Below are 24,618 nucleotides of genomic sequence, written 5' to 3'. Positions count from 1 at the left end.
TGCGCCACATGGTTGCTTTTTAATGTACCTAGGGTTTTGACAAATTTAGGGAAAACTGCAATTTTATTCTATGCACCTTGGTCATGGAATGACTTGCAAAGAGAAGAGATCTGAAATTAGACATATGTGTATCCATTGATTAATTTAATCAATATGTAAGAATCATGGTTGACAACAACTAAAATTATCAACAGAATGTGAAAAAATAAGTTTTGATGTTGTTGGCCACGCATTGTTGCAGAGATACCTACTGAAGACAGCATGCTAACTAGCTGGCCCATCATGGCCCACAGCTCCTGTTCCAGCAATGTAAACACCAACACTCCCCCACTGCTCCAAGCTTCCAGTCTAGACTGCTGCAGTTACATAGCTAACTGAGCTAACTAACTAATGGCAGCTACAGTTAGCAGCAGTTAGTGATAATGATGGTGATGTGCTGACCCCAATTGGTTTGGAGAATGAATTTGCAAGGGGCCAATTCTTACACATTGCACCTTTAAGTGCATCATTAGAAATGTGGTGAAGGAAGCATGTTGTTGTTTTTCCTGAAAGGCCACTGTGATTGAATACCTGTTCTCCTGTTTTACTGTGGATGTCTCTATATTGTGTTTTATATGTTGCATCTTATTATGTTATGACTTTGATACAGCTATTACCTTGGCCAGGTCTCTCTTAAAAGGTAAAGAGATCTTGATCTCGATTGGATTTCATGGTAAAATACAGGTGAAATAACAAAAAATAAGGTTTAAAAAATCGGAATACTGTGCCCTTTAAATAGCAGGAAAACTACTGCACGTTTGACTATAGACCAGGTGTTTGTTTGTCAATGGCACTTTCGCTTTCTGCTGCGTCGAGATAGAAATTAATCATGCTTTAGTTGCCATGTACAGTTACTGTGAGTCTTTACAGCAAATATCGCGACACATTTAAGCAGCTAGACTAAAAGAAGAGGAAGAATCTTTATTTATCACATACACTCATACAATGTAAATTGTAGTGAAATGTATTCTCTGCATTTAACCTATACCGGAGGAGCAATGGGCAGCCAATGTATGGCCCAAGGGAACCACCTCCAAATCTAAGGCAGTGCCTTGGTCAATGGCAATGACTGGAAAATTAACTCATTATACAGGTTTTGATGGCTGGGGAAACTGGAGCACCCTGAGGAAACCCATGCAAGCACAGGGAGAACATACAAACTCCTCACAGAAAGGCCTTGCCCCAGCCCAGGACCTTCTTGCTGTGAGGTGACAGTGTTAACTACTGTGCCACTGTGCTGTAGTTATAAACTTGACAGGGCAGAGGAAACTCTCCAGAGGAAACAGAAATAAACTTATAACATATCGGTGCATTCGCTGAAATGCAGCCAAACACAGTTGTTGATGGGACAGAGGATTGGGAGACAGCGGAGTCAGGAGGTCCACCGGCCAAGGACCACAGGCCTGATCCTCAGTGAAGATGACTGCTGCTGTTTAAATAGCAATGAGGCAGGTGTAGGCACACCTGACTTTTACAGAGGATGGGAAATGGCACAAAACACACCCATTAATTAGGACACTAAATACAACCCCTCTGTGCTTGGACACACACCCTAAATGACCTTGTGCCATGCACTTTAGACCATGTGATACAGATCATTAGGCTTCTAATGTTTCTGGTAACCTGCTCACTCTGGTACCAAAATCAGTCAAGTGAGGTTTAAAGGCTCATTTCATAGAACATTTCATTTGTCCCCTCCTGGCCTAGTGCCCTCGAAGATTTAATAGAACAGTTAATAGTTAAATGTGAGAATGTCACTTACATTTGACAAAATTCCATCACCAACCAGTGAATTCAAATATTTGCTGTTTCAGTTCTATCAAATATACAGCAGACACATGTGTATTGCCCCCAACCCCATCTCGTACCAAATCATACACAGGAAATCTCTGAACCCTTTTGATTTAGGACACTCCAGTAGAGAGAAGAAAATATCAATCCAACAAGCTGCAATGCTGTGCGTATTCTTGTTCACAATGAGATGAGACCCTTCCCTTTGGACTTGAGTCTTTTATTATCCAATGACTCATTTCCAAAGATTGAGCAAGTTGTTATTTGAAACAACAGCTTCAAGGACTATAAAAAGCTGAGCGTAAATGACAGTGATGTGGCCCTACCACAATGTCCCCGGGACAAATGTCCTTTCTATATCACTTCTGACAGTCTCTCCTAGCCTGTAGCCATGTAAGGCCTCTCAGTCACAAATAGCCTAGAGCAGTCCTAATCCTGCAGTCGGCATTGTGGCAACTCCCAAACCAACAGCCTTGACTGTCTTTCTCTGAGGAGCAACAATTCAAAGAAGGTGGGGGTCTTTAGAGGGTACACAGAAATAGACATGGCCATATTCAATGCTCATAGGCAGAGAGAGGTTATTGTGCAGGCATTGTAATGGTTCCAAGCTGGGATCCTCTGGGAACAAATGCCATGTACTGTAAATAGATGCATTGTTGAGGGTTGCTATTAGGGTTCAGGGCTGGGCCGTTAGACGATGCCATCAGCCATACCGTAAAGCAGCAGTTGTTGAAATTTGTGACATGCTGGAGGGAAAATGAAAGGAAGTTTATTGCTGCTCAGTGCACTATAGTTACGTCTCAAGGTCCCGTTTATTTTCTTATTAGCCCAGATCAGTTAGGTGTAGCCATGACACTCAGTTACATTGGTGGCAGGTGTGTTTCGTTTATTCATGCCATTACTATCCCAGATAGCAAAATTGTTGTGGCCCAGATCTGGCCCACACCAGACATGTTCATCTGGCCCATACTGTATACCATTTGGAATGACGGCACTTGAGTGGTTCATTCCTGTTTGCCAGATCTGAGCCACAAGCAGGCCATACCATGGCCACATGACAGCCAAGAGCGGACCGAATAGAACTGGCCCAAATCTGGGCCACAGTTAGAATCTATTCTGGTGGGCTGGATCTGGCCCAGGTTTGAGCCAGTTCTGGTTTATTTAGTTCACTCTTACCTGAGATGTGGCCATGGTATGGCCTGCTTGTGGCTCAGATCTGTCAAACAAGAGTGGAACACCCAAGTGCCATCATTCCATGCAGTATGTGGGCTGGATGAACGTGTCTGGTACAATTTTGCTACCTGGGATTTGTGTTTTCTTTACTTCTCAGTTACAGCTAGCTGGGGCTGAGCAGAGATAAGTTATGGACATGTGCCAATTCAGTAGACATCGCCCAATCCTATTAGGGTTACAGCGATATCCTGGTTTCAAGGTATATTGTGATATAATTTTTTTTTTTTAAAATTTATATACATTTTCATGTCCATCAGGACATAATATTTTGTGAAATTATAAATTATACTTCTAAAAAAGTGTTTGTTCAACAAAAAATCCTCCTGTTTTGATTTCTTTTGGGGTCATTGTAACTGAAAAAAGTAGTATTATACCGTATATGTGGTTACGTGAAACTGTCATATTTTCTGAGAAGGTTACCTGAAAATCTCATAGTGTTTGCAACATAATTGCAATCTTTTCATTGATTGCTACCTAATCTTGTCAGTTACACTGTGGGGACACACAGGAGAGACACATGCCGTCAATAAAAGAACATCACAATGTTGTTAAGCTGAAACAACAAGCCTTTACTAATTTCTCAGTTCACAGTTGAAAACTGTTGCTGGATTTAGCAGGCAGAATTTAGCATTTAGCAAATATTGCATGAACTGAATGGTGATGTTCACTGGTTGGTCAGAATATGGCTGAATCCAAATGTCCACCTCAGACTTACTTACTGAGCTGTCACAGTCTTGGGTCATAGAGTATGTTCCTTGACAAATTCACCATTATCACATCTTGTATGACTAGAGTTAGACCTCAATTGTTTCCAGGGACATGAAATCAAGTTCTTTCTAAATGGTTTTTAACAGTATCAACCATAGGTGGCACCATTCGGAGGCCATGACAATATTACGTTAAAGCTTTATGTAAATTCCTTTTGTTTATTGTATGCAATAGCTAACAGGCTATCAGGTCAAAGCTTCCTTTCCAATTTACTTTGCAGTTTTTGCATTTCCTGTTTTATTGCTGAAATACATAAAGGTTCATATGCTGCTGTATCACATTTTACTATATGATGTGACAATTTACAACATGAGATAAGAGTATAATTAAGATTATATAAACTGCTTCACTGAACGACTTTTGTCATTATTTATTTCCATCTCCATTGCACTAGTTAACTGTTTAAAAAACATGCACACACATTCAGTCCTGTGTCTTCAAATTGTGCCATTCTGTGCAGTCAAGACAACAATGTGATTTCATGGACTGTGATTGCCAAGAATAAGAATTGTAAAGTTCAGTGCAACACTTTTGTCGCCAAACACTGACTGTGGAAGTCTTGTCATTTCAGTTATTTTTGATCCAGTAGACATTTCAAGTAATTGTCTTAAGAAAAATGAGAGGGTCACAGATACAGCCCTCCAGTGGTTCCCTTCTTACCTCTCTGATAAGACACTGGCCCTGTATATATTAATTCTTCAATAATTCTTTGAGATATGGTGTACCACAAGGTTTCATATAAGGACTCATCTTCTTTTCAGTACGCTGCCCCTAGGCCACATTATTAATATCTATTACCATTGTTACAAAGACAGCCCACAGTTACTTAGATAGCTGAGTCCAAAATTATGTTCAACTGAAAGACAATAAATCTGAAGCTCTTTGATGTGGCCCATCCTCCATAAGGAAAATCATTGGTGCTGTTTGAACAGAGTGACAACTTAGATTTTTCTAGTCAATTCTGTTGTCAAATCAGACATTATGAAAAAATGGCAACATTTCAACATTCATACAGTAGATTAATAGGGATTCATAGGGCCCTATGTAAATGTCTATATATGTCTGGCCCCCTCGACACTTTTTCAAATCTGGCCCTTCTAAAAAAGTAGTTGAATAGGCCTGGTCTAAGGAGCCGACCATTCTGCAACATACCAGTTCACATACGGCCAGGGACTGTCCACTATCTAATTAAAGCATTACTTGGCAACAAAAATGTATTAAAATACAAATTTGTTCTTAAAGAATTGTGACCGAGATATCTATTGATTGGGACATTTTCAGTGTGAAAAATAAACTTGTCAGTGCCCTCAGACAAACTGCATCAACTTTTCAATGATCTCTAAGATTTCTGTACTGCAGTTTCTTGGATACATATTGGTAGATATGCTGCTACAATGTACAGTATATGTACTAAACTAATGTCAGACAATAAACTCATTATAATGTACTAGGTTGCATCTGAAACGAGGAGGAATGGTCACATGTGCATTTAAGTGAGCATCCTAACATTTTGTTCATCAACTTTTAGGCAAGACTATATAGCTTTGGCTGAACACTGGCCAGTGGCCACAACTTTGAGTTAATGGTATATGCTAAAGAGAAGTGGCACAAAAAAGTATAGTCAGCAAAGTGACTCAGTGACTTCATTACTCAACTACCTGTGGTCATACCAGACCAAGTAAGGCTGTAACAGCAAAACTGTGAAGTGCTTTAATGTTTATGAGTTCAAAAAAGGCAGAAGACTTTGGTCTCTCATCTGTCAGGAGTTAGACTATAGTCTTGGTTTAATGGATCCTAGTGATTTTTCTCAATACCCACCCTCCCTGCTCCTCAGCTCACAGGTCCTTCTTGATGGTGCAAAGAATCAGACTGGTTAAATCCAGCATGCGTTTGAACTCACTGCCTGTGAATTAGCTGCTGTTATACATTCAGTCTCTGCTTAAAACTCTTTACAAACTTAACATACAAACTTGGAATTTTTCTTATTTGCTGTTTGTTTGACTTCACTTTTTATGTTCATCATTCTTAAAGCCTGATCCATATTTGATATATTGTTTAGAAAAGTGCTTCATTATATTAGGCTACATTTCACAAGATCTAGAACCAAAGACATTCCTATATACAGCAAAAGCCTCTAAAAACATTGCTTCCTTTAATTTCAGGTGACAAACTGATTAAGCTGCTAATGAAGTGCACATAGGTTATTACTGTACCTGTTTGCATTTGTCCTCTGCTCCTTTCTTGTCCCCCTCAGCCTGCTCTGCCCGGTCTATCGCGTTCTCTTTATCCAGCTTCAGCATCTGCATTTTCTTCTTGATGGCCTCCATGTTTCTTGAGTTTGTGTTTTCTCAGCAGAAGGAGAAGTGTTTTCAGTTATCCGGACAGAGACAGGCACCGGTCTGTAGCGGGGGCAGATGTGGATAGGAGCGCGTTAGGGCTTGTGTAAGCTGCTCGCTGAGCTCGAGGATGGAATACCAGCTGCACGAGCCCCATACTGGGTTTTTTTTTTCCAATGTGGATCCGCACTTGGATGTTGCCCATATTTAGTGCGTGTCGTATGTCCTCACCACGTGTGATCAGATCAGGTCTGTATACATCCATTTCACTACATTCGTACGTGTCAGCTCTCCACCTGGGACATCGGCAAAGGAAACAAATGATACACCTACCCTCACATCCAACATATCTATGGAACATCAGCATGTTATTATCATTTTGATCATGAGCCCACTTCAAAAATCTAAATCAGAAATAATGAAAAATAAAAAACAACCACAATGATTATTATTTATATAGGCTATATATAGGCTATGGCCTGCAGTATGAGTTTGTATGTATAAGTAGTCTACAGTTGATCGGAAAGAGACCACTTGTGAAAATACTTCTATTCTGCATTTGTTTCAACTTTAATACTATTTTTTGTTCGATTTCATTTGTATGTGGTTCAGATTCAGTCAGTGTTACTGTATGTTGATCCAACTGCAAACAAGGTTTTAACTGAGCGCACCTTGATCCACAACATTGTTTCGACCTTGAATAAACGTTGCAATGCGGCCTGGGTAAGTACTCATTTCATTTGTACCCATGTACAGAACTTTAAAGTAAATGTATTGCATGGGACATTTGTTACACTCTTCACCAACCTGAAACAATTGTGATTTAAAAAACTGAAAAGTAAATTAAATAATTAACTGTATATCATGAAATGTTCATTTGAAGACCTAAAAAATGAAACTGAATACACAAAACTGAAGAGCTGAAGAAAATAAACTTAGAAAGTGGAAAATGAGCAAGACAGAAAGGTTACATTTCAAGCAGTGGAAGTTAGATTTAGAATGTCTACATAACCTGCATGTAACCTGAAAACAGAAAATTACCTGCATACAATAAAAACAACAAAAAACAACGTTCCTTTTCCCTACACTCGATTTCCATCTGTCCAATCTACTTTCAAGTTTTGAGCCCTGTCGTCAATCAGAGCATGCTGGGTGGGCATAAAACAGTCAGGGATGCACAGAATGAAAAGATACACTTTTGTGGGTTGTGTTTCAGGTGATGTGCTTACATGGTGTATCTTAACAGAGACATCCGTGATTAATCAAATTAACACAGAGAAAACCTTGGATCCAGTGTTATCCTAGCAGAGGACTATTGGAGATAATTCAGAGAAAAGGGGGTGGGGGGGTGGGGGCAGGGGCAGGGTTAAAAGTACTCCTTATTTAACCTTATTTTTGCTGGAGAAGGTTATTCTGTCCATTCCTTACTCATCCTCAATAATGTGTTAGTTGCGTCATATACTGTATGAATAAAACACTGTATGATTATCTAATGAAAAAGAACACTTTATAGATTTATAGAAAATATAACCCCCTGCTACATACAGTACATACAGATACAGTGGACGGAAGCTTCTTTGAATTTCACCACAGAAATACATTCATCAGCATTGTAGAAGATGGTTCTGGTTTTGGATGAAGAGCAGCAGACTTTGAGACAATCACTGCCTATGGCACCTTTCAACCATCCAGCCTGACCAGCAGGACCGCCCCAGGGAGGAGAGGAAGAGTCAGAATAACATCCATGCCAATCCATTTTGGATTAAAGGCTGCTCCTGGCTGATGTCCGGTCACAGGGAAATAAAATGGACGGAATTGGACTGGCTGGTCAACAGGAAATCAGAGACTGTTGTTCCCACATCTTTACAGACCTGTCTCCACCACCACATCCTGGCTCGAGCTGTTCCAGGACTACAGCGGGACAAGCAGAGGTGGACTCTGTTCACATCACTGATTCTTGGCGTTCACATGCAGTCAAAGTTGATGGACAGCATTTACTAGATGTTGAGCTTTAAATGTGAAGATGTCGAGCATGTTATCATCACCATCTTGTTGAATTAAAGAATATGCACTACATGTTACTGTATATATGTATATAATTAACTATATATGTTTTATGTTTGCCTAGCATGAAGGAGTTACAAACTTTAATTTTGTGATGCAACCTTGTGTTGTATAATTAAAAATAAATCACCTTGAACCTTGATGTCTTTACAGGAGCTCTACACAAGTGTAACTCTAAAAAGTGTTGTTGAGGAAGTGGAACCTCTTTCTCCTGTGAGCAGGGTGGGATAGGAAATAGTTCATGTCAAACTACAAAATTGATGTCAACAGTTTCACTGAAAACTGGCTTTATTGAATATAAATCTCTGTTACAGTGCCAATGAAGTGGTGCTGCTGTACACCAGCATTTATAACATGGTTAAGTCAAAATGTGAACAAAAGACAAAAGGCTTTGCATGATTACAGTCATTTTTATAGTAGGCAAACTGTAATAGTTGTGCCATGTTCTAAAAATAATACGTAAAAGAAAATAAAGACACATGTGGTGTAAGGGTGGAATTAAATGATGTTCTGATAAATTATTGGAATGAGTTATGAAGTAAGTGCACTAAGAAGGTAAAGGTTGGCATCAGTTAATGATACTTGTCATATCAATTATGAAGGCACTTTATAAGCACACATTTACCAGGAACAAAGATTGAGCTAACGTGAGGGCCTTGGTAATGAAAAATAAACTGAACTCTATGTAAATAATAATGCACAGGAAATCATTAGGTAGCCAACAGATCATGTATACCTCAGAGTAGAAGCAGAATCCTGGGATTGTACTATGACAGGAATTCTCTAGAGAGTATTAAGCACTGCATCAAGCACTAACATTGGCACAGAGAACATGTTCCTGGAGTGACTTGCTAGACACCAAGCACCCAAATACAGTCTATATGATGTCAAATGTCTTGAAGTTAAATATATGGCTTCATAATCTTTACACAAACAAGTCCTCTGATGCCTGAATACTGCAGCTGTTCAAATCAAAACACTTTCACAAATATTTTTTACGAAGATAGCAACATATATGAAGATACCTTTCTAATACATTTAATAGCTCAATCTTGCATTCCTTGATTTGATTTGTTCGACCGCAAAGTTAAATTTTCAAATCTCAACTTAAAAACTGCAACATTTATTTCATTGTCCATGTATCGGATTTGAACAGTATAAAATGTAACATGCTGAATATTATCATCGTCATATGACCACAGAGTTTTAGCCTCTGAACGTGTACACACACAAAAAAATGCATGGAAAATTTGCATAGATTATGCATAGTTTGCATAGAAAAAAGAAATGTGCTTGCCTTCGTCATCTTATGAAGCCACACAGCATGTACCAACAAAGACATGCAATCCAGATAAAGAAAGATGAAAAGAGAGCTGATATATTGAAAAGTAAATGATCATAATTAAAGACATCTTAATAAGCGCTTAAAGTATATATATTCATATAATTTGGTATGATCAAAATTCATAATCAATGGCATTATTAAGCTGTTGACTGAAAATTAAATACAGAAATAGAATGATAATAATGATCCTGATACATCACTGTGGAATTGGAGTCAATCTGCCTAATGTTACGTCTCTACGGAAGCATGAAGCCTCCTTCCTCTACATGTAGCTGGGAGAAGGTCCTGAGCATTCCATGGATCATTATTGCATTACTGATGTGTTGGGTCACACAAACTCTCACTGTTCCTGGCCGTCCTCCCGCAGCTCGGAGGGAAGGAACTTGTACTGCTGCTGTCTGATCATTGCCAGCTTCTTTCTGGCATCCTCAAGCTCCCTTTCTTTACGTAGCATCTCCTCCTGAGCGGCGATGATCTGCAACACAACACAATCATTCAGTCAGCACAGAGTTTAAAAGAGAGACTGAAGTAAAAGGTATTCAAAAATGAACCATTGTTTGTGGCTTTCGTGTGGTCTGAGCCCAGTCAGCTGCCTGATCAGTAGTGCGCATCAGGAAGAAGTGAGATCTCTCACTCCTTAGCAGCTTCTGTTATCAGCCTTTGGAAAAACTGCGTCTGATTCAGAATATTACTGATTAAGACTTTTTCAAACATTTTCTATGTCTTCTGGATGTTGTCTGATGAGGTATATGATCTGCTGCTTTCTACTGTTCCCTGTTTTACCAGCGCTTTCGTGATGACAAATGTGACTCATCCTCTGGCTATGTGAAAGGAGTTAATAGTTCTGTAAATAAAGTTGCTCTGCCTTGAATTCAAATCAATTCATACAACACTTAATGTTAGAGAACCTTTTATTTGAAAAATAAACATTATTAACTTTTTGGCACAGTGATAAAACTAAAGAAAAGAAGAGTTGGTTGTCTTTACTGATCTTTCCTACTTCAGAAGAGTGTTGTCAAAAGTAAAAAATATCGAATATCGATATCGAATCATATATATACTGAATATTTGAAATGGTTTCAATAATAATTTTTTGCAGTATCATACTGACAACAGACATTCTCATCTGGCAAAGGGACTGGTGACGCACCTTAGGTGAATGTTGCAATGCTGTTTTGCTCCAGAAATGTTTTGTGACCTACAAAACTTCACCCGACTTTTCATCGGCATTAAGGTGAGTACTTAATGGCTGCATTTTCATTTTTGGGCCAACTTATCCTTTAAAAGCATGAAATGCCTAACTTAGCCACCAGGCTAAGACCTAACCTATGACAGCAGCAGTTAAGGCAGTCCAGCTGACTTAATTTAACATGAGATCCAAAAGTCCAATGGGGCTGTTGGCACTCATGGAGAGTGTATGTATGAAGTTTAATTATCATGTTACATTGTTACTGGAGCACCCTCTGGAAGTAAACTTGTTACATATGTGAAATGTGCATGTATGTACAACATCCCCAAATTTAGTTTCAATCAAATTTAGCATTAAAGAGTTACATTATGTTCATTATGTTCTTGAACATTTAGATAACCACAGTAGCAGGGTTGCCAGCTTTGGGTACCTGGCTGGAGTGAAATTTTGATGGCATTACATGTACACGAATACTCACTTAATCACGTGCACATATTTGGACTGAATTCACCATCAGGGTTTAAAAAGACATGCAGCTGTTGTTATCTAGTATGTAACACTTGACAAAAAATAAATAAATAAATGCCCTCCACCTCTGGAACAATCAAAACTGTATTGTTTTGACTTGTAAATATTCTTGTTCCTTCATTTAGCATAGCAGTGGTAGCGGTAATGCAGTACTGTCCATCCATAAAGTCCATGCAAAAAGCATGCAGTGATAAAAGATCAATAAAGAACTGGATGAAGATTAATCCATAGCCCCCGCTCATAAACAGTAAAGAATTAATAAAATGAGTACCAAATGACCAGAAGATAACCACCTGAATGCAGTGTCAGGGAGTAGTAAACTACATGGTCATAAGCTAGCAGTTAAACTACATTGAAGAAAGACAGTTAACTGCCAAGTCCGAGCCCAAACCATGACATACTGATGTCTTGGGTTAGTTGTTTCAACACCAGTGGAGCATTCTCAAGGGGCCATTCTGATGGAGTCATTTTAAAAGCTGATATATTCTACCCTTTCCTATCCTAACCTGTCCTGGCCTGTCCTTTCATATCCACATCACAAATTGTCACTTGCCACTTGCCAAGCAAAAAAACAGTGAGGCCACATCAGACAAGCTTGTTCTGAAGAACAATAAAAGAAAACAGGATGCCAGTGCATCCAGTCATTTCAGCACAGAGGACAGCATGCAGCACTTTACATCCACTGATTGATGAACGGTTCAGCACTACAGCCAATGGCCAGCAACAGTCTGACAAGTCGTCAGCTGCCAGTCATGTCAGGTGCACTGTGTCAGCACCATGTCTTTCTTACACGGGAATAACATGAACATAAAATAGACACATCAGACTGCATCACTACAAGGAATTCAAATTCAAAGCAGACAGTCTAACACAAGCAGGCAGTGACACAGACTGGAGCTGAGATGTGGTAAGCATGGAGTTAAACATCAGACCAACCTCACATACTAGCTGATTTCTTCATAACCAAAATTTAAGTTCAAACTAATTATGGATGTTTCACTCACTGTTCAGCCTGCTGCAGTTTAGTGTATTCCTTTTATGTAATCCACTGTCCTCCATAGAACAAAATCTTCTGAACAAGTTCATGAACATCGTACATATGACAGTCCCTTTGTAAAATTTCGTCCTCCTATAGCTAGCCACTGTCAGGCTGGTAGCACTAGCAGTTTGTTGCTACTGCTTGCACTAACATTACACGTTGTTCCATCATCGTTGTGGACACAGTTGTGTTGAAAGGAAGAGCTAGATGAGAAGAACGATGTAGGAACACAGAACTTATCACTGTTACTGTTTGTTAGTCTTTGTAACACTTTGGTGGTTTATATAAGTAATTGTCATTTTTGTGTTGGAGGTTACATTTCTTCAGGTCAGCTGTATATCATAATATACTTTTACCTGTGAACACTTTATTGCACAGTGACGTCAATACATCAATTAGTGGGGAATTTAACCATAGATGCGGGGGCCCAAGTGGAGATTTGGTGCTTAGACAGCGACCCCCTCTGATTCCGCCTTCCCGCTGCTTATGATCACGCACCAGTCAGAGTAATTTAACAGCTCATAGAGTCTTGGGTTACATATGTAACAGCCGTGTTGCTGTTGGGGTGTTTTGATGGGAGAATTGGTTGAGCAGTGTGAAAGTGTGAGACTGAAGGCGAAAGCGCCAGAGGTGTCAGAGTTGAGTTACAGAAGATTGAATGGATAATGTGACAAAAGAAGCAAAAAATATCTTTAATGAAAAATCCAAAGTAGCTGTGCCTGCACGCACAGAATCCAGCTTTAAAGTCCTTTTTTTTTCTCAAAACTATGTAGAACTATTATCTAAAAAATAAATCACCAAACACTGAGTAATAAATGTCGGAAAACAGAACTAATAAATAGTGGCACATCCTCACAAAGCTGCAGGAAAACATGTCTTACATGCTCTGTGCTCAAATTTGTGCTCCTGCTGTGTGCTTGAGATCTTTTTCTCACCTGAGCGATGCCTCCCACCATCTTACTCTTGACCACCACAGCCTGGTCATCCTGAGCATCAAACGCTGCTTTCTGTGCTGCTTTCACCAGGTTATCAGAGGCTCTCTTCACAGCATTTCCAGCAGCCTGCAAAAACACAAAAAATTAAGTTAATTCAAAGTTCATTCGTAGCTCCAAGTCCTCCCACTAGCTTTTTCTGGAGCTTTTCATGGTTCAAAGCTCCAGAAAAAGCTAGTAAGCTGACCCTGATTTTAGTTGTTTTTCCTCAAACTAAAAAGATACAGGTACATTATAAAAGCAGTGCTAAACAGATTCTGCTGTCCTTAATCATGGACCATGATTTAGTCTTTGAGGGAATGTGGAAACAGACTTGTGCAGAATTGAAGCAGCAGACACATCAGCTGTGTCTTGTGCACAACAACTCCTGGAAAGGGAATGATAACTTTCCCCGGTGCTCAGAGAGAAAACCATAACAGGTTTTTTCCTGCTCAGCGTCTGAGCATAGCTGTAAAAGGCAACAAGGAGCAGCCTGCTCAACTACACTCAAGGCTAAACATCTCTCTCATTGGGCAGTTAGGATCTAACAAAGCAGAGTTTTCTCCTTTTGCGGGTCCTTGGGCTGAAATCAGAAACTGAGCTGGCAGAGGACGGTACAGTCACACAGACATAAGTGAGTCCTCTATTGATTTATCTTCGGCTGGAATGTTGCTGTTAGTCTGGTCCTTAAGATCCCTTTATAAGCTGTACACAGAGCCCACAGAGCTCTCTAACTAAACTGGGACTGTCATAGTGGACTCATATCAGCAGTGTTTTGTAGTCATTCATAAGTTTAAATCAATACAGCTGTCTACACAAGTGACGAGTAATCATCATAATCTGTATGCTCTGTGATTTGTTGGTCTGTTCTGTACACACCACATTTCTTGCATGTCTGACCCTCCTGGGATAGGGTGGGGATAGTTTGTCTTTACTCAAATTGAGGGTCTGAGGACAGACGTGGTCGTACACTGTACAAATTGTAAAGCACACTGATGCAATGTGACCATCTGGTGATCTGAGAAAAAAATATATCATGTGTGGCCACAGTTTAATAACTTTCTTAAAGCATGGGAATGAGATAATTCAATTTCCAGATTGTTATGGGTTGTCAGGAGTGATGCTGTTTATTATGCAGGAAACAAAATTATACTTTGAGCTTCGACATTATAAACCATAATTCCACTAGGGCTAAGACTGTATCCATACTTAAAAAGATTTTTTCTGCTCATATGAACACGCCAGTGGCTCTAACACTTCCCTTGGTGCCCTCTTGGCTTATGCTAATTGTGTGTGGCTATTATTGATATTTTTCAAATCAAATAATAGGGGAAAAATAAACTAGTATCAACAAAATATAGAAACATTATGAAAACTCGGACGCTCTACTACTCCTTACAGTATTCATTTGTCATAAACCGAGCTTTGGGGTATTTCTGCTTGTTTGGGTTCTTTGTGGACTGCCTGAACTTGCAGGTGCTGGGTGGAGTGGCTCAGCTGGTTTATTTGTACCACTATCACCTTCCCCAAATAGAGAAAGTCATATGTGCCTGCACACGGCACAGTGCACCAAATCGCTTGCCTATGAGTGGTACCAAAACTGTACACAACACTGTGACGTCACAATTTTTTAAAGGAGCGTGCAAATGGTGTCTGACTGCGGTAATGTCTGCCAGAGCTGCTGTCTGTTAACTGTATGTTCATTTCACTACCATAAGCAATCTCTAATGTCGTTCCTGAGAATTTGGCAGTGCATCTAACCGGCCTCACAACCACAGACTAGGTGTAACCAGACAGCAATAATAATGCTGTTTAATCAGCATCTTGATATGTCACAGCTGTCAGGTGGATGGATTGTCTTGGCAGGGCAAAGGTTTGAACTGTTGACAAGTACAAACCTTTATTTAACCACCAAGAACCATTGAAGTTACTCTCCTTTACAATGATGTTGAGTTACAAATAAGTTGAAATAAAAAACAAAAAAGAAGCAGAACAAAATACAAGTTAATGTTTAAACTGAATCTGTGCTCAAAAAGACAAATTTGAGCTCAAAATCGGAAAGAAATTATTCGTCTTGGGCATAAAGTCTAAATCTTTTACTTAAAATCGGTGCAAAAACAAAAGCGTTGCACCTATACTGTATTGTATATTATACCATGGTCTGGGTGAATACTCGATTCTGATTGGCTGGAGGGGGTGAACTAACTTGTGATATAGGGATACCTCTGGAACTCCTCAAGTAGTTCCATGAAACTGTCCTTTCACCATCCTAAATTAATGCGCTATATCCTGTATCTGAAATTGGCATCAGCTGGCTGCAGACACCTTGACATTTAAAATAATTTAAATAAAAAAAAAAAAAAAAAATGAATATTTTCCTTACAAAACAAAATGCAGTCCTTCAATGCACCACAGGGTGGTGCATTGAAGCTTAAATTAAAAAGTGGGTATCCTAAGCGTCCGCTGGCTAACTGTCCATAATAAGTAATGGATAACTCATAAAAAGGTGTGTAAACCCTGTTTGATTTAAATAACTGGTTTAATGTGTGTTTCCTCCCCACTTCAGCCTGCTGCAGTGTCCCTCTGAGCTTACTGTATCAGGTGATCGTCCCACATCTCATTTGCTATTCAATTCTCTACTTTAGGCTGCTGCCGGCCAGTCATTTGTTCGAGAACTTTTTTTATTGATTTGGGTACAGAGACATGGCTGGTTAGCTAGCTCTTGTTGTTAACATGCTGTGAAATTATATTTACAGTTTGTCAACTGTACGCAATGTTATTTACTTTGAACCTTTGCTGTGAAATTAGAATCACGTTAGCTTTTAGCTAGCTGAGTTAATCTACCAGTTTATCTACATTGCCAAGCCACAGCTAAGGTCTGTCCTATTTAGTGGAGTAGTGAACGTTTCTAATACATAACAAGTTTATGGAATTGCAATTATTGTTTGAGTAATTAGTCAAACTCTCAGGTGTTGCAGGGGAAAGAGAGATATTGCTTGTTTATTTTTTATTTTAATTGCAAAACACACAAAACTATACATTAATTATCCTAATGTTTTTTTCTTTCGCTAGTGACCTTGGTATTAGCGGGATAATGCCCTTAGGCGTATCCATAATCAGGAATCAATGGACTTCGCAGAGACAACCGTCTGGCAAGATCCTGGCCTCCTCCTCCATTAGTCCATTAGTTCCTGAATCTAAAAATGCTCTAATTTGGCTCTGATGCAGCATGTAACCTGCAAAGTAACTACAAGGTAATTTATTCATTATTAGTCATAATGTAATTTAACTAATTAAAGTACAATTAAATTAAACAGAAAATAAAAATACTGAGGTAAGGTACAAATACCTCAAAATTGTACTTGAGCATAGTGTGTGAGTAAATATACTTGGTTACATCTATCACCCAGTTCTGTCCCCCACCCACATGCAGTCAAGAACAGTCTAAACAGCCAGCTATTCACACATTCAGCTGAGAGAGCGTCCATTACTCAGCACTCTGAATAATTATAACCTTAAAAAGCATCATGGCAAAGAGTGAAGAGAGCAAATGCTGCTGGTGTAATCATAGATCATGGCTAATGTTTCCAGTTCTTGGTGCCATGGCTGAACTGGTGGATTGTTTCCAGAGCTCCTGTAGACATAAATGTATGGGAATTACTGTGGTGGCAGCTGCAGGCCCAGAAGAGGAGGAGATAAGCCACTGCTGATTGGATCAGAGAATATGAGAAGGCCTGAGCAGGCTGATGTGCTCCCAGCTACATGCAGACTTAAAGATAGTATTTTTGGGTGGATGGGGTGACAGGAGATACTTGTAGTTTCTGTTATGTCTTGGGACTGACCGCATCAGTTACACATAAAGGTCACAACAACCTTCACTGCTACAGTACATTATTTCCATCTGTGACTCTATGCTTTCAGTGCATTTTAAGAGGAAAAAGGGGACACTCCACCAATATAACACAAAGGTAATCAGGGCTAACTTTCACTAGTTTGGATATGGAGACAAGTTTATATCAGAAAGCATGAGTTACAAACTGCTATAAAGTGTGGGGTTTGAAATATGAGTTCACCTGGCATGGAGGTACTACCAGAAAGTTCCTATTTATTGCATTAAGGGCAATGGAGGACCTTTTTTTTGCATCTTGAGTCATACTAGGGACTAATAGTCTGGATGTCTCAGCCTCTCTTGCTGTTTTTTAACCCGTATCTTGTGAGTCCCCCAACTATATGTAATAGCAATATTAAATCTCTGGAGCTTTACCCCTTTAAAAAACTACTGAACTTGCAGCACTATGTAAAGAGAACTCTTACCTGTGCTAAATATAGAACATGCTAATCCTGATGTAGCAGCTGTACAGATCATGCAGCTCACCTGTAATCCTAAACATTCAGACTCCAGCCTATTAATAGACTGCTCTCCAACCTCAGCTGTTGCAGAATGACTAATGTCATTGTTCCCTCAGCAGGTACTGTAGGTCTGAATCACTCACAGAACAGATGAGGATCACACAACTCACTTTGAATTTTGCCAATATCAGATGTCAGTCTGACGACTGGGAGGATTAGAGGGTTAGTGAGCTTACTTTGGAACTAACCCTGCCTTTTCCGTCTTGAGAAAATGGAACAAGTTCAGATAAGCTCTGTCACCATGCTAACTAACGCAGATCCTTTGCCTCTATTTTTGACATCTTTACAAGGGTGAATTTAAAACGAAATGCAAGCTGTGTTTTTTTTATGCTACACATAAAACAAACCATCATAAAAAATAGTTTTTTTGTTAGAGTGGAAGATGAGTAGAGGAGTCCCATAGCTTGAGGAATGAAGCATCTCTGTAGTACCACAGGAGTGGGCATGTGTTTGTAAATCAGCTTGATAGACATTAATGTGCAGTTCTGACCTGGAGCCTCTTCATGGTCTGGGAGTCCTGGTCAGCCTTAACCTTGCAAGCCACCAGCAGCTGAGCGGTGGAGGCCGCCACCTGCTTGGCTGACGAGATGAGCTTCTCCTCGCTGGCATGTCCCTGCACCGCTGAGTTGGCTGCTTCACACAGATTGTTGGTTGCTGCAGCAACCATTCGAGCCTGAAGAGTCAAAGGCATTGTCAGTAAGATGTTTTACTAATAACTTCAAATAATGATTAGATAAAGCTTTAGGTAGGAGACTTACAGCTGAAATAAGCCCCTGAGACCACTGTCCATCATCCACTGCATTAGCTGGGATCGCTCCCACCTGAAAATACAGGAAAACAGGTTCAGAATTATAATGGATTAATTCCTATTTTAAGTCCAAAGCATTCATGGATATCAGAAACATAAAATGCACAGGATGGAATGAAGGAAACAGGCTTGTGGTTAAGATTGACAATGATGAGCTACTTCTGTTTGGTTCAATGGAGTGGAAAAAGTTAAATTGGCAAATAAGACAAATAATTAAGGCTTGTCTACATGTTTACATTCAGGTAAAGTTCAAGCTGGATCCTTCTCTTCAGAAAATTAAAGAAAGTTCCAGCTAAAACAAAAATGAGAATGACTAGAAGTTTTCTTCAAGGCCTGAAAACTGGTTTGTTCTGTCAGCTTGTTACCATGTGAATTGGTCCTTCATAAACACAAAAGCATGTTTGTTGTCCAGCTGTTGTCTGTACATGGGACCCAATCCTTCACATTTGTGTGGTGTTTCACAAATGTTTATGATAATACATCTAAAGAAATGTCTGATTGACTCAAATAAATAAAAAAACTAAAAAAATGTATCAAACATTTCTTCATGTTGTCTCTTTTAGGGCTGGCAGACCTCAACTACATGTTTGTGAAACAGTTATTGTAGGAAAGACAGGTGTGCTCCAAAAATGTACCATTACAGTATAACCACGTTTTGGGGTTTATGGACATCACATGAGAAACTCACTGACTTTAACCATTTCTCCGTGGAACGATGCCTGATGTCTTCAGAATTGACTTTATAGTAAGAGCTAAGAGAATATTCATCCTTTAGCTGGATTCCATCATACCTTCCCTTGAGCCACCAGCTCCCTCTGTGCTGCTGAAGCTGCTTTGACCAGAGCACTGGTGGCAGCTGCGATGGATTTGGCAGCCTCCAGAATCTGCTCCTCAAAGTTCAAGCTCTCATCTGCCTCCTGATTATAAGAGAGGGACACCAACAGTTAATAAGCACGTTGTGTTACAGATCTTTGAAACATTTATTCACATATAAAGGCCCCTTCCTTAAAAAAAGTGAACTGGGCTGGTTTACAACACTGTAAGCTGGTGTCCAGTAATCATTCATAGTGTGACGAAGATGTACACTGTATGTGACCCTGTGGTAAGGTTAACAGGCTCAGTGTGAATGCTGCTGCTCTGTAAAAAGCCCTCTGACCTTGGGTTTGGTCCTGGGCCTCAGCTGCTCCAGTTTCTTGGCAGCTGCTTCAATAGCTGCCGCTGCTCCCAGCAGCTCATTCTCTGCGATGACGGTGGGATCCTCAGGGTCCACCCACTCTGTGCCTACAACACATAGAATATACTTAATCACAAAGCTTTACTGTACCACTTTATTTTCCAGATTCTTTATAATTTATTTTATTCTGCTTTTTTCATTGAATTATGAATTATGCTATATCATTACTACTGTATTTGTTGAAATTGTTAGTGTGTATCAGGGCTGGGCAATATATCAAATTATATCGTTATTTGTCATATGAGACTATATTGTATATGGACTGTATATGGTCTTAGATTTTAGATATGGTTATATGGTAACATAAGTGTTGTCTTTTACTGGTTTTAAAGTCTGCATTATTGTAAAGTGATGTCATATTGAACTCACCAGACTGTTCCACTTGTTCTAATACTTGTTTTTAACCACTTAGTCATTATATCCACATTACTGATGATTGTTTAACACAAATCTATTTATGGGGGTAATAAATATTGAGATATTTGATTTTGTTGCCCAGCCCTAGCATTCATGAAGTGCTTTTAAGGAGATTTCAACATATTGAGATATGTATCATGCATCACAATATAGCCTAAAAATATTGCAATATAATTTTAAAGGGACTCTGAAGGAAATTTTGTGTTTTGCTGGAAGCAGGTTGTTCCGCTCACTTATGGCCAATAAAAAAAATGGATTAATACATGTAAATTGTTACAAATTGTTACATAGAGCCCCTTTAAGGCCATTGGGCTGACCAATAGCTCAAGACAAGACAAGTTTTTTCAGACATAGATATATTTTCAAACAACATAGTTTTGGACAAAACAGTTTACATGGATAAAGTGTGATGTTGCGTGATGCAACATGTCTTCTGTAAAGCCACGTCAGTTTGCGTCTCTCCTCTCTCACACTCTCCAGACAAACCCGCCTCACTCACTCACAAGTTCTCCTGCAACATTGAGGGAGGCACAGGGCCAATACAATATTTTAATAAGTCTGTTAATCAGTCTACAGTGGGCCTGTATATTGCACGTGCAACGCAAAATCTGTCTGTGCCATGAATAAAATCACTGCAGTAACACGCACGCAATTCAGACAGGGTCTCTCTGTCCATGCCATGTGTATCATAATAAATACATATAGATAATATAATATTATATAAGATAAGATGTTTAAAGCAATTTTTCAGTACTATATTCATTTGAAAGGCCACTGAAAATTACTTATTAAACTTCCCCCAACACAAAATTGAAATTTTGTAACTACACTCACTTGATGCTTTCATACTACATACTACAGTTCTGTGACCAGTGCTGCAAAACTTTTAACCTCTGTAGCTCCAGTGCTATGTGCCAAAAAAGTTAACCTCCAGCCCTGCTATTTCTTTTATAGAATTTTTATAGAAACTTTTGTGGCTGTATATTTTCAAACAGGGAAGAAAACCCTGTCTTTGCATTTTTTTTTAACTCACAGTCTGTTATAATAAAACATTTCAAATATACAGTAGCTTTGACTGCAATTGAACATTCAGCCCACTTAGTAGAAAATACCAAGATGTACTGTATATTGTGTACTGTCATTCAGCCTGAAAATACCGAGATATATATATGAGATATCTGAAAAATATGCTTGATTGACTTTTCTATCTGTAATTATCTTTATCACAATGCTTTCTAGTAAAATAAATGTGTTGGCATCTGTTTTCCCAATAAAGATAACTATTGTTTTCTTTTTGTCAACTAACTTCACTTTTAATACAGTCTCAAAATCCTAACATTAAGAGACACATCTTCATCTGAAATAATAATAAAACAGTAGTGTCTGGAGAACCCTAAACAAATTGGGGCCTTTAAATAGCTTGTTATGTTCATACCACAAGAAATATAGTAGAACCTCTTAAAGCACCAATACTGATCTAGAGTGTGGCCTGGGATGCATTTTACTATCCAAGCCCTGAATTCTGTTTTTTTTTCTTGTCCAAACCCGACTCGAACCCGACGCCCCCACTGACTTTGTTTACTTTGTCACACGGCTGTTACTATGGTTACAGCTTTCTTGTTTACAGACAAGAACAGTGTAGATTTCCTTAAAAAGGCACTGTACTACAAACATACATACATATACATTTAAATAGTGCACATATATTGTATGTTTACTATTTAAGCATGTACTTATACAGAACTGGAGTTACATCAAGGCAGTAACAACTACTGATGCGACCAAACACGATCCGAACCCTGACATGATTTCTACATTTTGTCCGAACCTGGCCCAGTTGGCGATTCTTATTAACTGCCAACTGACTGCATGTTGACCAGCAGTTCAATATCCTTTTAACTAGTCTAATATATTCTATATTCCCTAAAGAGAAAGTAAGGTAGGATCACAGAGTCAAGTGCTACTATAAAGTGTCTTTGATTGAATCTGCTGCAACATTTTTTCTGTCGATCACATCGAGACCACCTAATGTAGTTTCTTCTCCTCCTTGCAAACTTTGTCAACAAGTGTCAAAAGCTTTTTCCAACATTGACTCTCCCAGCATGTATAATCCTCTGAAATGAGCTTCTTTACCTTCATCACCTTCATGTGGCGTTCACTAAACCTTTTAAAGTTTCTGCCTGAAGGTGCGCATGGTGAACTGAATTATCAGTAGACATGAGCTCCCATCATCTCTGGTGATCTATCTCTTTGACATCTTCAGAGAGTATGATCTAGACCTGCTTCAATTTAAAAGTGTCATGGGATAACTTTAGTTGTTAATTGACGTGATCTAAATAAAATTCACTTGATGTGTATTTGTTGCTTGGTTTTGATTGGATAAAATCTTGTTGAACCCCATTCCTGCACATCAATCACAGCTCCTCCATCTCTCAGAGCCACTATGGTTGTCCCACTTGCATCATCTGTTGAGCGAAGTCATGAACTTATACCAATGCTAATGTCTCTTAAACTAGAGCACAGGGACATTAATCTGTGATCTAAAGCTCTGAGGATTACTTTCCCTCCATTTGAGTTCAATGTAATTTGTACCTCACTCTTGAGAGGGGGATCCCAGAACAGAGTGTGTGAAACTGTAGAGCTCTTAGCTGGATATCTACGAGTCGTACTTCAAATTACTGGCAGGGGCCAGGGCTCATTTACATGAAGTACTCTAAATAAGACCTGATGCTGGGCTACTTAAGACAAGTCTTGTGTATGTCTAAAAGGCAGTGTGCATAATCTACCCTTTTTACTAATTCACTAGTGGCATCAAGTCAGAATTTTAAATTGTATACCAAGTGGTTCGAAAGGGGACAACTGTAATTTCTTATTTGATATTACATCAGCGCTATTCTGTAAATGTTTAACACATGTATGAAACAATTGTCTTGATGATCATGATAAAAGCTCACTGCTGGTAAAAATGTCTGTTTAGGGGTGATGTATAAAGACTGATTTAGACTGGTCAATAAGGACAGTGACACCATTAAATGTAAGATCAGACATAAAGGGACACCCTGAAGAATGCAGCTTTGTTCTGCTGTCATTCTATTATTGAAGAGGTCAGAGGTTAATATACCTTTCATGGCCTCTGCAGCCTGGATGAGCTCAGTGACAGAGCCTGCCACCCGCTTGGAGTAGTTGGCCAACTGTTGCTTCAGATCATGAGAGGGCTTCTGGATAATCTGTGGGTGAAGAAAAAAAATGGTCATAACCTGTAATTCAACCGTTTTTTACATTCACATTCTGTATTACCAATGCTTAAGATGTTTACATAACACTTCATTTTACAGGCTTGGAAATTTCATGTAAAGTAGGTGGTAACTGCCAAGTAAAATATTTGAATTTGTTTGTAAAGTGCCCCCAAATAACCACAATATTTACCATAAAATGTATTGAAAATGACCCAATCAATATGATTTAATAATAATATTCTGCTATTTTCCAACATTTCCAGGGAACTTCCAACTGCTTTCTGCTTTACCTCTGCTGATCATCTCAATTTAATTTTCAACTTAAGATGAAAAATAAATAAAACCATTTTGCTATCCAGGTTCGCTGATGTTTTTGCAGGATACAAATCAATCTATAACAAATCATGTTACTTCCCTGTGTCTATTTTGTCATTTTATCCATTACTTGTAAAATCTGATATGACTGCTATAAACTAAAAACCAGATGATTGAGATATCACCACAGATGATTTATAGGTATAATTGATAAATTAATGACATAAATTAAAGGGTATAAAAAGCCAAAGTCCTGCAAATGGTCACATGTAATGACAGCTATTCTGGCATTGTTGCAATACATGATATGCAACATACATACGCTGATTAGTCACAATAAGTAAAACTGAACTTCCCTTGTCATTCTTTTCATTTACAGACTAATGCAGCAGACAGAAGTACTGACTTATACGTGCTTGTAGACAACCATTTATTGGTGACTGTTTGAGTGGAAACCAGTATGTATTCTGCTTCTACTTATCATTCTGAGGTAATTACTGATTGCACATTATAGGCAACAGTGGAACAACTGGAATAACTGTGCAAACTCTACACTGCAAAATAAAAAGAACCCTGCTGATTGAGGGAGAGTAATAGAAACCGTGGTAAAACAAGAGTGAAGGGACGGACATTTTGATAAACAGTAGCCAGCCTGTTAGCGGTAGTCATGTTGCTAACACTGTGTTTGCAACAGTGGTGCCAAATGTAATAGCACAAGGAAACACTAGGAGGGGGAAGGTGAAAAGAAGTCCATTTCATCTTTAAGTGAAAAGATATACATAAGACAGGCTTTGAATCTGTGGAATAACATAATTGCCTCACACACCCATATTAATTATGTAGAATCAAGTGATTTTGAAGGCACCAATGTGACCAAGGCTTAACAATGTTTTGC

General features: G+C 39.0%; 2 protein-coding genes across 5 annotated transcripts in view; both read right to left on the bottom strand.

Moving 5' to 3' along the window:
• The window catches only part of tpm2 (tropomyosin 2 (beta)), a 32,723-nt gene extending 26,457 nt beyond the window's left edge, over positions 1 to 6,266 (bottom strand). For all 4 annotated transcript variants that reach the window (XM_073478090.1, XM_073478094.1, XM_073478092.1 and 1 more), the window contains exon 1: positions 6,045 to 6,266. In XM_073478090.1, the coding sequence (XP_073334191.1) occupies positions 6,045 to 6,158 (114 nt within the window). In that variant the 5' untranslated portion in view covers positions 6,159 to 6,266. The remainder of the gene's footprint in view (positions 1 to 6,044) is intronic.
• Positions 6,267 to 8,501: 2,235 nt separating this feature from the next.
• Positions 8,502 to 24,618, bottom strand: part of tln1 (talin 1) — a 93,026-nt gene continuing 76,909 nt past the window's right edge. Inside the window, exons 51-57 of the mRNA XM_073478713.1 lie at positions 23,294 to 23,399; positions 19,678 to 19,802; positions 19,313 to 19,438; positions 18,472 to 18,534; positions 18,204 to 18,386; positions 13,268 to 13,393; positions 8,502 to 10,051 (exon numbers count right to left, since the gene is read on the bottom strand). Of these exons, the coding sequence (XP_073334814.1) occupies positions 9,917 to 10,051; positions 13,268 to 13,393; positions 18,204 to 18,386; positions 18,472 to 18,534; positions 19,313 to 19,438; positions 19,678 to 19,802; positions 23,294 to 23,399 (864 nt within the window). The 3' untranslated portion in view covers positions 8,502 to 9,916. The remainder of the gene's footprint in view (positions 10,052 to 13,267; positions 13,394 to 18,203; positions 18,387 to 18,471; positions 18,535 to 19,312; positions 19,439 to 19,677; positions 19,803 to 23,293; positions 23,400 to 24,618) is intronic.

Source organism: Pagrus major, chromosome 12 (genome assembly GCF_040436345.1).
Source record: "Pagrus major chromosome 12, Pma_NU_1.0".
Classification (NCBI taxonomy): domain Eukaryota; kingdom Metazoa; phylum Chordata; class Actinopteri; order Spariformes; family Sparidae; genus Pagrus; species Pagrus major.
This window is presented reverse-complemented; position numbering and strand designations above follow the sequence as displayed.